Raw genomic sequence first — 14,903 nt, 5'->3', positions numbered from 1 at the left:
CTATATCTAAATCTGAACCGATTTTCTCGAAACTTGGCAGACATCACTCTAGGCTTAATTCATTACGTTATGCCAAATTTCGTGCAAATCGAAAGATATATAGGGACTTTGGGGCACAATTTACATGAAATCGGACGAAACTATATATGGGAGCTATATCTAAATCTGAACCGATTTTCTCGAAACTTGGCAGACATCACTCTAGGCTTAATTCATTACGTTATGCCAAATTTCGTGCAAATCGAATGATATATAGGGACTTTGGTGCACCATTTACATGAAATCGGACGAAACTATATATGGGAGCTATATCTAAATCTGGACCGATTTTCACGAAACTTGGCAGACATCATTCTAGACCTAAATGATTAGGCTGTACCAAGTTTCGTGCAAATCGAAAGATATATAGGGACCGTTTACATTAAATCGGTTAAATATATATATGGGAGCTATATCTAAATCTGAACCGATTTTTCCCAATTTCAATAGGGTTCGTCCTTGGGCCAAATAAGTGACTTGTGCCAAATTTCATCCAATTCGGATCATAAATGCGACCTGTACTTTGTTTACAATTTAACATGGACAGACAGACGGACAGACGGACAGACGGACGGACGGACGGACGGACATGCATAAATCGACTCAGAAAGTGATTCTATGCATATTCTCAAAAGGAACCATGGGTCTATCTCGATTATTTTTGCCTGTTACAAACATATGCACAAAGACATAATACCCTGTACCACAGTGTGGTGAAGGGTATAAAAATCTACGCCTTGGATAGGCCTTGGAAAAAATTATTTAAAAAATCTACGCCTTGGATAGGCCTTGGAAAAAATTATTTAAAAAATCTACGCCTTGGATACCTTGGAAAAAAATTATTTAAAAATTCTACGCCTTGGATAGGCCTTGGAAAAATTTATTTAAAAAATCTAGGCCTTGGATAGGCCTTGGAAAAAATTATTTAAAAAATCTAGGCCTTGGATAGGCAGCCTTGGAAAAAATTATTTAAAAATTCTACGCCTTGGATAGACCTTGGAAAAAATTATTTAAAAAATCTACGCCTTGGATAGGCCTTGGAAAAAATTATTTAAAAAATCTAGGCCTTGGAAAAAATTATTTAAAAAATCTACGCTTTGGATAGGCCTTGGATAAAATTATTTAAAAAATCTACGCCTTGGATAGGCCTTGGAAAAAATGATTTAAAGAATCTACGCCTTGGATAGACCTTGGAAAAATGATTTAAAAAATCTACGCCTTGGATAGACCTTGGAAAAAATGATTAAAAAATCCTTGGAAAAAATGATTTAAAAAATCTACGCCTTGGATAGACCTTGGAAAAATGATTTAAAAAATCTACGCCTTGGATAGGTAGGCCTTGAAAAAAATGATTTACAAAATCTACTCCTTGGATAGGTAGGCCTTGAAAAAAATGATTTAAAAAATCTACGCCTTGGATAGGCCTTGGAAAAAATTATTTAAAAAATCCACGCCTTATATATGTCTAAGAAAACAGTTATTTAAATTAAATAAAATGTATTTCTTTTATCCCACTGTGCCCACTTAACCGATAACAGAATGAAATTAAAAAAATGTTTACGATTTGTTTTGTTCCATTCAAGTTTCTTAGCTCATTTTTTGCTGCTATCTACTTCCACAAAATCTTTGTAAGTATGTACGTATGTATGCCTCAGCTACAGGTGTAATATAGAAATTATATAATTATACGACCACCCTGTTGTTTATTGCAAACTAAGTGCCACTCAAATCAGTTAACTTCGTTTTCGGGGGAGTCTTTCATTCGCCACAATAACAATAATAATTAAATGATTCATTTTCAGGAATTTTATTGTCGGGATCCATTATTTTTACATTCGATATTTAAATAGATTTAAGTGGGATGCTGAATGGGTTCCAATAAGTAGCATTTATACAGGGCGTAGGTTTTTTAAAAAATAGTTTTGGGCTTCCATAGGCGTGGATTTATTACAATATATTTTTAGACTTCTACCATAGGCGTGGATTAAAAAAATATATTTTTATGGTTCATCCATAAGGCATGGATTTAAAAAAAAACAAAATATTTTTATTGGTCATCCATAAGTCGTCGATTTTTAAAAATATATATTTTTAATTTAAATACATTTTTTAATTAAATTAAAAAATTGCACATTCTTCGTTCCACTTGAAAATAAATTAATTTTTTTTTTAATTTTATTCATAAATAATTCTTTATTTCCTTATCATCATGAAAATCAAAAAATAAAATTTCTCCACACCTGAGTTCACCTCCATCTGCCATAACTTATGCACCACCGAATTTTAGTGCATTAACTTAAAATGTTAAATCTGCTCAATGACATTTTTATTTGGCGGAAACTCGTGACCTTGGCTTTGGCCATTATGAGCAGCAGTAGCAACAACAAAAATTAGTTCCAGCTATTATTATACCCTTCACCACACTGTGGTACAGGGTATTATGTCTTTGTGCATATGTTTGTAACAGGCAAAAATAATCGAGATAGACCCATGGTTCCTTTTGAGAATATGCATAGAATCACTTTCTGAGTCGATTTATGCATGTCCGTCCGTCCGTCCGTCCGTCTGTCCGTCTGTCCGTCTGTCCGTCTGTCTGTCCATGTTAAATTGTAAACAAAGTACAGGTCGCATTTATGATCCGAATTGGATGAAATTTGGCACAAGTCACTTATTTGGCCCAAGGACGAACCCTATTGAAATTGGGAAAAATCGGTTCAGATTTAGATATAGCTCCCATATATATATTTAACCGATTTAATGTAAACGGTCCCTATATATCTTTCGATTTGCACGAAACTTGGTACAGCCTAATCATTTAGGTCTAGAATGATGTCTGCCAAGTTTCGTGAAAATCGGTCCAGATTTAGATATAGCTCCCATATATAGTTTCGTCCGATTTCATGTAAATGGTGCACCAAAGTCCCTATATATCATTCGATTTGCACGAAATTTGGCATAACGTAATGAATTAAGCCTAGAGTGATGTCTGCCAAGTTTCGAGAAAATCGGTTCAGATTTAGATATAGCTCCCATATATAGTTTCGTCCGATTTCATGTAAATTGTGCCCCAAAGTCCCTATATATCTTTCGATTTGCACGAAATTTGGCATAACGTAATGAATTAAGCCTAGAGTGATGTCTGCCAAGTTTCGAGAAAATCGGTTCAGATTTAGATATAGCTCCCATATATAGTTTCGTCCGATTTCATGTAAATGGTGCCCCAAAGTCCCTATATATCTTTCGATTTGCACGAAATTTGGCATAACGTACTGAATTGAGCCTAGAATGATGTCTGCCAAGTTTCGTGAAAATCGGTCGTGATTTAGATATAGCTTCCATATATAGTTTCTCCCGATTTTAGGTAAATGGTGCACCAAAGTCCCTATATATCCTTCGATTTGCACGAAATTTGGCATAACGTACTGAAGTGAGCCTAGAGTGATGTCTGCCAAGTTTCAAGAAAATCGGTCCAGATTTCTATATAGCTCCCATATATACTTTCGTCCGATTTCATGTAAATGGTGCGCCAAAGTCCCTATATATCTTTCGATTTGCACGAAATTTGGCATAACGTACTGAATTGAGCCTTGAGTGATGTCTGTCTTGTTTCGTGAAAATCGGTCCAGATTTAGATAGAGCTTCCTTTTATTATAGATTGATTTTAAGTAATTGATGCACCAAGGAACCAATAGGCTGATAGGAACAAAACTTTCTGAAATTAGTATAACCTAACCTGTGACAAGTTTGTTTGAAATCGCCTAATATTTTGATAGAGCTTCCATATATATTTTCGCCCGATTTCAAGTAAATTGGGCATCAAACTCCTCATGTTAGTCAGATTGAAATCAAATTTTGCACAACTTACAAAATTGAGCATAGAATTACGTAGTTGCGTTTTGTAGAAGTACAGACATAGCCCAACGGATGACCTATTTATATTTGTTTGAAGTCGATTTACATACTTTATGGATAGATTTAGGTAGATTCACATTTAGATAAATATCACATATTTTATTTCATCCAATTTCATCTTAATAGTCCTGTTTAATATACCCATAGTGGTGAAGGGTATCATATAGTCGGCCCCGTCCGACTTTACTACTTTCCTTACTGGTTTTAATATAAACCAGAAGAAAAAGAAAAAAAAAATCTGCAACATCGAAACTCATATGTAAACATTAATGTATGTATGTAGGGAGTGAGTGAGTGCATGAAGCGTTAACTAATTATATATGCAGGTAGAAAAAATGTAAAATCATCTCAAAAAAAATTTGATTAGATTATGGTTCTGGTTCTATAGACTAGGTTATGGCAGAGGCACGAAAAGGAAAATTAAAAAATAATAATAAAATAATAATAACGCCCTAAAAATAATTTAAAAAATATATATGGGAGCTATATCTAAACCTGAACCGATTTCCACGAAACTTAGCACACTTCATTCTTAGCCTAATTTAGTGCGCTTTACTAATTTTTGTGCAAATCGAAAGATATATAGGGACTTTGGTGCACCATTTACCTTAAATCGGACGAAACTATATATGGGAACTATATCCAAATCTGGACCGATTTTCAGGAAACTTTCATTCTAGACATAATTCAGTACTATGTGCCAAATTTCGTGGAAATCGAGGGATATATAGGGACTTTGGTGCACTATTTACCTAAAATCGGACGAAAATATATATGGGAGCTATATCTAAATCTCAAACGATTTTCACGAAATTTAACACACATCATGCTAGACTTAATTCAGTACGCTGTGCCAAACTTCGTGCAAATCGAATGATATATAGGGGCTTTGGTGCACTATTTACCTAAAATCGGGCGAAACTATATATGGAAGCTACATCTAAATCTGAACCGATTTCCTCAAAATTTAACACACATCGTTCTAGACTTAATTCAGTACGCTATGCCAAATGTCGTGCAAATCGAATGATATTTAGAGGCTTTTGGTCACCATTTCTATTAAATCGGACGAAAATATATATCGGAGCTATATCTAAATCTGAACCGATATTCACGAAACTTAGCACACATTATTATAGAAGCAATTCAATACGATATGCCAAATTTCGTGCAAATCGAAAGATATATAGGGACTGTGGTGCACTACTTCCCTAAAATCGGACGAAAATATATATGGGAACTATATCAAAATCTCAACCGATTTTCACGAAACTTAGCACACATACTTCTAGACTTAATTATGTACGCTGTGCCAAATTTCGTGCAAATCGAAGGATATATAGGGACTTTAGTGCACCATTTACCTTAAACCGAACGAAAATATATATGGGAGCTATATCGAAATCTGAACCGATTTTACGGAAACTTACCACTCATCATTTTAGACTCAATTCAGTACGCTATGCCAAATTTCGTGCAAATCGAATGAAATATAGGGACTTTGGTGTATCATTTACCTTAAATCGGGCGAAACTATATATGGGAGCTATATCTAAATATGAACCGATTTTCACGAAACTTAACACACATCATTCCAGACTTAATGCAATACCCTGTGTCAAATTTCGTGCATATCGAAAGATATATAGGTACTTTGATGCACCATTTACCTAAAATCGGACGAAAATATATATGGGAGCTATATCTAAATCTGAACCGATGTTCACGAAATTTAACACACATCGTTCTAGACTTATTTCAGTACCGTGTGCCAAATTTTGTGCAAATCGAAAGAAATATAGGGACTTTGGTGTATCATTTACCTTAAATCGGGCGAAACTATATATGAGAGCTATATCTAAGTCTGAACCGATTTTCATGAAACTCAACACACATCATTCCAGACTTAATCCAATACCCTGTGTCAAATTTCGGGCAAAACGAAAGATATATAGGGACTTTGGTCCACCATTTACATTAATCGGACGAAAATATATATGGGAGCTATACCAAAATCCGAACGGATTTTCACGAAACTTAACACACATCATTCTAGACTTAATTCAATGCGCTATGCCAAATTTCGGGCAAATCAAAAGATATATTGGTACTTTGGTTCACCATTTACATTAAATCGGACGAAAATATATATGGGAGCTATATCTAAATCTGAACCGATTTTTCCCAAATTCAATAGGGTTCGTCCTTGGGCCAAATAAATGCGCTGTGGCGAATTTCATGCAAATCGGATGATAAATTGGACATTTACATTGTTTACAATTTAACATCAACTGACGGACGGACGGACGGACGGACGGACATGCATAAATCGACACAGAAAGTGATTCTATGCATATTCTCAAAAGGAACCATGGGTCTACTTCGATTCCTTTTGCCTGTACCACAGTGTGGTGAAGGGTATAAAAATCCACGCCTTTTGTTAGGACGAAAAGACTTAAGACACAAACATTGCTTTAATTGAGAGTTCATTATTACGAGTTTGTGCCTTAAGTCTTTTGATTTGTTTGATAGACTGAGTATTTAAAAAACGATTTTTTAGTTAAAATAAAATGTGTTTATGCCCATTTAAAAACAGATATTATCATCGCCTATTTAATAGGGTATAGCCATAAAAAATCATCTTAAAATATTTGAAATTACCATCTGACAGGGGTGTGTCACGACGATATCAGTGGATTCAATGAGCTATCACGATATCTATTTGATGTTAATGATTCAGTTTGAAAATAAAATTACTTATATTTTTTTGTTGTATGGCAAATAAATTACTAAACGAGCACATAAGTGCAAGTGATTTCATTAGAAATCAAAATGAAGTGCAATGAAAAAAATTAACGACAACAACAACAAAGTGCATTATCATATAAACATAGACATATGGAATATTTAATGATAGAGGCAGGGGTTGCATTTTGTTTTTCTAAATTGGAATTTTTGCATAGTTAAGTGCGACGAAGGGTTTAATTCAAATTCAGAAAAAAATATTCGAAACGATCACATGAATGCAAAAAATTATAGAAATCTTTCGACTGTGAGAATATTTTGTTGCTATAAAGATGATAATGATTATTTTTGTAATTATCATTAAGGTGAACTTAATAATGATTTGAAATAAAATTTAATTTTTTTATTTCATTTGTTAGGTTATGACACATTTTTTTTAAATGAGTTCATTTAAGTCTTGTGTAGAAGGTAGTTGAAAAAAAATATATTGTTGATCATTATCAATAGATTTGTACAAGTCTACGAGTATGTTGCAGTCATTTATAATCTGATTTTTTTCAAAATGATAAATTATTTTTTCACACAGGAATATTGTTCGGAACAAAAGGTCTCATGATCTGTACTGCAACTTGATGTTATTCATTGAACTGCTAATTATTATTGTTAACCCCTTAATTAGATTTTAAAAAACATTTATGAATCATGACCACAAATTGTTTAAGGAAAATGGAGAGGAGAGAATTTTTTAAAAATTATACTCAATGGTCGCTCATATGTGGTGGATTTTTTTTTTAAATTATTTTTAAGGGCTACCAAAAGGCGTGGTAGCCCTTATAGTAATTTTTAGAAAAATCCACGCATATGGTAGCCCTTAAAAATAATTTTTAAAAAATTCCACGCCTTACGGTACCCCTTAAAAAAATTTAAAAAAATTGTGTTAATGTTTAAAAAATCCACGTCTTGTGTGGGTCTTTAAAAAATCCACGTCTTGTGTGGGTCTTTAAAAAATCCACGCCTTATGTTGGTCTTTAAAAAAATCACGCCTTGGTGTTAACCCTTAAAAATATATATTTTAATACCCTCCAACATAGTATGGAGGGTATATTAGTTTTGTCATTCCGTTTGTAACTCATCAAAATATTCATTTCCATGTCCATGTCCGTCCGTCCCTCTGTTGTAATCACGTTATCTTCTGAAGGAACTGAGATAGGGTGCTGAAATTTTGCATAGGGTTGTCTTTTGTCTGCAGGCAGGTCAAGTTCGAAGATGGGATATATCGGTCCACGTTTAGGCATAGCTCCCATATAACAGTACCATCCAATTTTCGGTATATTGGGGTTCTTGGGCGCGTTTTTCAACCGAATACGCTGAAATTTGGTACATTGAGTTATTATTGGGTACTAAATGTCTCCACAAAAATTATAAATATAGGTCCACTTTTTCTGGTAGCCCCCATATAACGGTGCCTCCTAATTTTCACTATTGTGGGGGTTTAGATCGTATTTTTTCACCGAATTGGCTGATTTTTGGTATTTTGAGTTTTTAATAGGTATCAAATCTCTCCACAAAAAATTATGAATATAGGTCAATTTTTTTAGATAGCCCCCATATAAGGGTATCCCCATTTTTCAGTATTTTGGTGTTCTACCGAATGCGTTGCAATTCGGTATTTTGTAGTCATATATGGTAACAAATCTCCCTACCAAAAATTAATAATATCCGCCCCCTTTTTGGGGTAGTACCCATATAACCCCCTTTGTATACCCTTCACCCCACTGTGGTACAGGGTATTATGTATTTGTGCATATGTTTGTAACAGGCAAAATGATTGATTTTTATACCCTTCACCCCACTGTGGTACAGGGTATTATGTCTTTGTGCATATGTTTGTAACAGGCAAAAATAATCGAGATAGACCCATGGTTCCTTTAGAGAATATACATAGAATCACTTTCTGTGTCGATTTATGCATGTCCGTCCGTCTGTCCGTCTGTAGATGTAAAATTATAAACAAAGTACAGGTCGCATTTATGATCCGAATTGGATGAAATTTGGCACAGCTCATTTGTTTGGCCCAAGGACGAACCCTATTGAAATTGGAGAAAATCGGTCCACGTTTAGGCATAGCTCCCATATAAGGGTACCCCAAAATTTTCGGTATTTTGAGGTTCTTGAGCGCGTTTTTTAACTGGATTCGCTGAAATTTGGTACTTTGAATTCTTATTGGGTAGCAAATCTCTCTACCAGAAATTATAAATAAAGGTCCATTTTTTCGGATAGCCCCCATATAAGATTACCCCCAATTTTCGGTATTTTGGGGGTTTTGATCGCATTTTCCCACCGAATTCGCTGAAATTTGGTACTTTGTGTTCTTATTGGGTAGCAAATCTCCCAACCAAAAATTATAAATAACGGTCCATTTTTTCGCATAGCCCCCATATAAGGGTACCCCCAAATTTTCGGTATTTTGAGGTTCTTGAGCGCGTTTTTTAACTGAATTCGCTGAAATTTTGTTTTTTGAGTTCTTATTGGGTAGCAAATCTCCCTACCAAAAATTATAAATAAAGGTCAATTTTTTCGGATAGCCCCCATATAAGGGCACTCCCAATTTTCGGTATTTTCGGGTTTTTGGGCTCGTTTTATAACTGAATTCGCTGAAATTTTGTACATTGGGTTCTTATTGGGTACCAAATTACTCCACTAAAAATTATAAATATAGGTCCAGTTTTTCTGGTAGTTCCCATATAACGGTACCCCAAAATTTTTGGTATTTTGGGGGTTCTGATCGGATTTTTCGACCAAATTGACTGTAATTTAGTACGTCGAGTTCTTATTAGGTACCACATCTCTCCACTATACATTATAAATATTGGTCAATTTCTGGTAGCCCCCAGGTTTTGAGGTTCTTGAACCAAATTCTTTTTTCTGGTACAGGGTATTATGTTTTTGTGCATATGTTTGTAACATGCAAAAATAATCGAGATAGACCCATGGTTCCTTTTGAGAATATGCATAGAATCACTTTTTGAGTCGATTTAAGCACGAAATTTGGCACAGCGTAGCAAATTAGGTCTAGAATGATGTGTGTAAAATTTCCTGAAAATCGGTTCAGATTTATATATAGCTCCCACATATACTTTCGTCAGATTTAATGTAAATGGTGCACCAAAGTCCCCATATATCTTTCGATTTGCACGAAATTTGGCACAGCGTAACAAATTAGGTCTAGAATGATGTGTGTTAAGTTTCCTGAAATCGGTTCAGATTTAGATATAGCTTCTATATCTGACCAAATGAACAATTTAGTATCGGTTGCAGAATGACGTGTTTATGGTTCCAATTTCATTTTACTGGTCCTTTAAAAATGCGACTTCTGTTAGGATTCATCTGTTGAATATACTCAAAGTGGTGAAGGGTATCATATAGTCGGCCCCGTCCGACTTTACAACTTTCCTTACTGGTTTTCCTTTGTAGATCCTCTTCCCCGTGTAAAATTTAGTATTGTTTGAGTCATAATAGTGATCTCTACACCGACCAGAAAAATGGACAAAAATAATGTTTTTGATCCATTTTATCCTCCAAATATTAACTGATCATTATCCTAACCTATACATGCAAAACTACATGATTGGTCCATAACTACAACTTATAATGGATTTACTTAGCTTGTTGAGATTACGAATAGGTTTACTACAAGGTGGGTCTAGGGGTAATATTTCGCGGTTTTACAAACACGTGGGCCTATAATATACATCACAACATATTTTTTAGGCTAAACAAATATCAATATTTATTAAAACAAATATAAACAATATTGATATGACCGAAGCAAAAAATGCCCAAAATCCGCCCAAGACATAAATTTCACAAATTTTATGCCCACATTCGGCAACACTGGTCTAGAATGATGTGTGTTAAGTTTCGTGAAAATCGGTTTAGATTTATATATAGCACCCATATATATTTTCGTTCGAAAATCGGTTCAAATTTAGATATAGCTCCCATATATAGTTTCGCTCGATTTTAGGTAAATAGTGCACCAAAGTCCCTACATATCATTCGATTTCCACGAAATTTGGCAGAGCGTACTGAATTAAGTCTAGAACGATGTGTGTTTAATTTCGTTAAAATCGGTTGATATTTAGATATAGCTTCTATATATATTTTCGTCCGATTTAATGTAAATGGTGCGCCAAAGTCCCTAAATATCATTCGATTTGCACGAAATTTGGTAAAGCGCATTGAATTGAGTCTAAAATGATGACTGCTAAGTTTCGTAAACATCGGTTCAGATTTAGATATAGCTCCCATATATATTTTCGTCCGATTTAATGTAAATGGTGGACCAAAGTCCCTATATATCTTTCGATTTGCACGAAATTTGGCATAGCGTACTGAATTGAGTCTAAAATGATGAGTGCTAAGTTTAAAATCGGTTCAGATTTAGATGTAGCTCCCACATATATTTTCGTTCGATTTTATGTAATTGGTTCACCGAAGTCCCTATATATCTTTCGATTTGCACGAATTTTGGTATAGAGTACTGAATTAAGTCTAGAATGATGGTGCTAAGCTTCGTGAAACGAAGTAATATAAATTAGTCTCTGGCAAGTTTGCCTGAAATCGGTTCAGATATAGATATATAACAAACACGCGACGTTTGTTAGGATACATATGTAGAATATACCCAAAGTGGTGAAGGGTATCATATGGTCGGCCCAGTCCGACTTTACTTCTTTCCTTACTGGTTTAAAAATTATTTTTTAAGGTCCATACACATAAGGCGTGGATTTTTTATAAAATTAAGTCATTTAATTATTATTTCTTAATGTTTTATTTATTTTTATTATCACCTACATTATACTACAACTACAAAAACAACAAAAATAATATTTATCTACATTTTTAATAACTGAAACACCCTGTGTTTGCTAATACCCATTTGTCAGCCTAAAAGTATGCTACATATTTTATAATTTACAAAATGCTAAGCAAAAGCTTTGCTAATGTGGATATTAGGGTTGGCATTCTGGAAAGAAAAATAAACAAAAAATAAGAAAATTTAATTAAAAAAACAACAACTACAACAAAAAATACTCACTTTCCGACTTCTGCCATCCAACTTCATTATTTTCCATGCGATTCTGTTCCACCAGCCAATCGTACAATGGACGATAGTACTCCAACAGGCCATTGATATTTAATTGATCCGTACCCAAAATGGTTTTCAAAACCTGCTTAAATGGTACCGAAGAACCCAGGGCCATGGCTTGCCTAGAAAAAATAAAAAATATTTTTTTTATTATTTTTTTTTATAAAAAAAAAATCCTAAAAATTACCTGATTTTCTCTCCCACAATCCTTTGACCCGTCAAATCACATAAATCCAATGATTTCTGGGGATCTCCCGGCTTATATTGATTTGTCAGGGTGCAGAAGTGTTCCAGTAGCTGATATTGCAGTACCGTGCTTAATATTTGTGTGGTATATTGGTCATCAACCTCCATGAGCAGCTTGGCCGGAGCATCAAAATCTTCATTGGTACGAACTACGGGTGGTTCAGCTCCCGTGTAGTCTTCTGTTAGACGCCAATAGGCACAATTGTCGTTTATGTTCATCGATTTGTCCAGGACATCCAAGCGATAACGTTCCAAGATATAGAAGACCGGTAGCAGGAAGATGGTGCGAAGACCCTGGGAGAAAAAGAAGGGCGAATTTTTATTTTTTTTTTTAAATAGATTTTTTAATAATTTTTTGGGAGGCCTATATTAGGCGTGGATTTTTTAAATAATTTTTTCCAAGGCCTATATAAGGCGTGATTTTTTTTAAATAATTTTTTCCAAGGCCTATATAAGGCGTGAATTTTTTTAAATAATTTTTTCCAAGGCCTATATAAGGCGTGGATTTTTTAAATAATGTTTTTTCGTTATTTACCTGTATATATAAACGATTAATCCTGGCCTCCTTGTTGGAATATTCCTCACCCACAACCTTCAGTTTCTTTAGGTATTTCGGCGACGAAGCAGCCAGCGAGAAAAATTTCCCCAAAGTATCACTGAAATTGGGCAGAGGTTCCTCCTGATACAGTGTGACCAAATTCTCATAGGCCTTATAATAATACACATCCGATAGAGCCTCGAACATATTGAAAAATGTCTCCTCCGTTGTCAAAGGGCAATAGGAAAAATTCACCTGATATAGGCCATAGAATTTCCAGGCCTTGTGCCAGCAATGGTCATCCTCCAAATCCGCCTTGGCTTGACAGCTTTCCGACCAAAATTTGCTAAACGAAAATAATCGAAAATTTTAGATACGATTGAGGAGTTTCAAATCTGTCGGTACTCACTCTTCCAGCTGTGGCATACCCAATGATCGGAAAAATTCTTTGGCATTCCAAAAGTTCACCTGGGTATTGGTCAATCCTCTCCTTAGTAGATTTTCCGTAATATTCGGCATGGCCATCTGATCGAAGGGTAAATGCATATGCCCCGAGGTATCTCCATAACGGAAGGCATTGCCAATAAATATCTCGGCCAGGTGTTGGGGATAGGGTCTGTGGGGTTGTATCAGTTGGGGACCATATTTCTTTCTCAATTGGCCACGAATATAGGCATGGAATTGTTCGAAGAAGGGCTTCAAATCCTTCATGAATTTTTCCAAAACCGTGGACATAGTCTGGCTATTCTCCTCTAAGTCCTTGTACCAAAAATCGGAGGGCCTTGTAAAACCTGAAAATATATTGAAATAAATTTCAGAAAATTTAAATTTCCCCCTATCCCACAAATTACCATTCAAATTTGCCGTCTTCCGATATAAGTCCACAAATTTATGAAAATCCTCACGGGCAGCTAGACCCGTCTTCCTTCTCCATTCCAGCCAGTAGTACTCGATTTCCTCAACACTCTCAGTGCTATGCAGAATTTGCTGGACATCTGGTACTAACATGAGATCACATTTCTCTCGCTGCACATAGGAACATAACTTCGAATGCCGATAAATTTCACTCATATTTGCGGTGACGGCATAGAGCAGTTCCAAATCCTCTGGCGGTAGAACTTCATAACCCACTTCGGGTATCAGGGAAAGCTGCCTTCGCAAATCCTCATTTTCCAAAGTGAGGCGTTTAAATTTTTTCACCTTCACTGCTATGCTTTGAATGTAACGCATGATTTCCTTAGTGGCAATTTCCGATTGCAGGAGGGCAATGAGGTTGTTGGGTCCTTGGATTTCATTCTGCCAATTGGCAAGGACCTCTTGGTTGTAGAGTACAGCCAAACGGTGATTGACTTCATCGAGAAATTTCGCTACCTCTGCTTCATTTTCGGCTATGGAGGATGCAAGGCAAGGGGTGGGGGAAAAGAGGTAGGTAATGCATAAAAACAGGAGGGGACTTAGAAGGAGTCTCATGGTCTTAAATCTGAAAAGAGAAATTAAAAAAAGTGAATTAAAAAATATTATAGGGGATTTTCGAAAGGCGTAGATTTTTTAAATAATTTTTGGGGAGGCCTATCTAAGGTGTAAATTTTTTAAATAATTTTTTGGAGGGTCTTCTTTTAATATTTTTTTAGAAAATGAAAATCATGTTAGTTTAAATTATTTTTTTAAATAATCCGCATAACCTCTCCATCGACCATTTAATGATCCAAGTTGTTAATGATTTTAGACTTTGTAACGTTGATGATAATCGTATCTCTTGAATGCAAGACATGTTTATGTGTCAGGTTAAATATCTTTGCAATCTCACCGAGTGTATTTTGTGTGTGTGTGTGTGTGTGTCTGTCCAGCTGTTTATAAGTTCATTTCAAATTTGACCGCCTGAGAAAATAACATACTGCTTGCCCATTTTAATTAGTTATTATTATTTTTTTGGTTTAAATGCTCTGTCTAACATAATCGCCATGGTTAATAACTTTTAACAAGTTTTGGTTGGTTTTTTGTGGTGCCGCATTTATATATTTTTTTTATTTTGAATGCCGTTCGGTGCGGGACCCCACTTTTAAGTTATGACCAATAAAATGTATTTCAAACAAAGTGGAATATTAGTAGTTAAGGTGTAATAAAAAAATATTAGTTGATGGTGGTGGCAAAAACGGTTGGGTTACTAGAAAAAAAAATGTTCATAAAAAATGGGCCGGTTTAAGGAACTTGTAAATTTTAATGAAGATCAGAGTGGCCTATATTTAAGACCCTCGTCTTCAATAATTCTAT

The 14,903-nt window shown here is 35.0% G+C and overlaps 1 protein-coding gene across 1 annotated transcript; it reads right to left on the bottom strand.

Annotated features, from left to right (window-relative positions):
- Nucleotides 1–11,711: 11,711 nt before the first annotated feature.
- LOC133337313 (angiotensin-converting enzyme-like) lies at nucleotides 11,712–14,403 on the bottom strand. Its single transcript, XM_061545548.1, has 7 exons — nucleotides 14,315–14,403; nucleotides 13,484–14,112; nucleotides 13,042–13,423; nucleotides 12,630–12,978; nucleotides 12,036–12,388; nucleotides 11,798–11,970; nucleotides 11,712–11,725 (listed from the first exon to the last, which is right to left on the bottom strand). The coding sequence occupies exons 1-7, from the start codon at nucleotides 14,401–14,403 to the stop codon at nucleotides 11,712–11,714; spliced, it is 1,989 nt and encodes a 662-aa protein (XP_061401532.1).
- Between the last annotated feature and the right edge of the window lie 500 nt (nucleotides 14,404–14,903).

Source organism: Musca vetustissima, unplaced genomic scaffold, assembly GCF_032173495.1.
Source record: "Musca vetustissima isolate MV318-11 ecotype Yass unplaced genomic scaffold, APGP_CSIRO_Mvet_v1 utg29001, whole genome shotgun sequence".
In the NCBI taxonomy this organism is placed as follows: domain Eukaryota; kingdom Metazoa; phylum Arthropoda; class Insecta; order Diptera; family Muscidae; genus Musca; species Musca vetustissima.
This window is presented reverse-complemented; position numbering and strand designations above follow the sequence as displayed.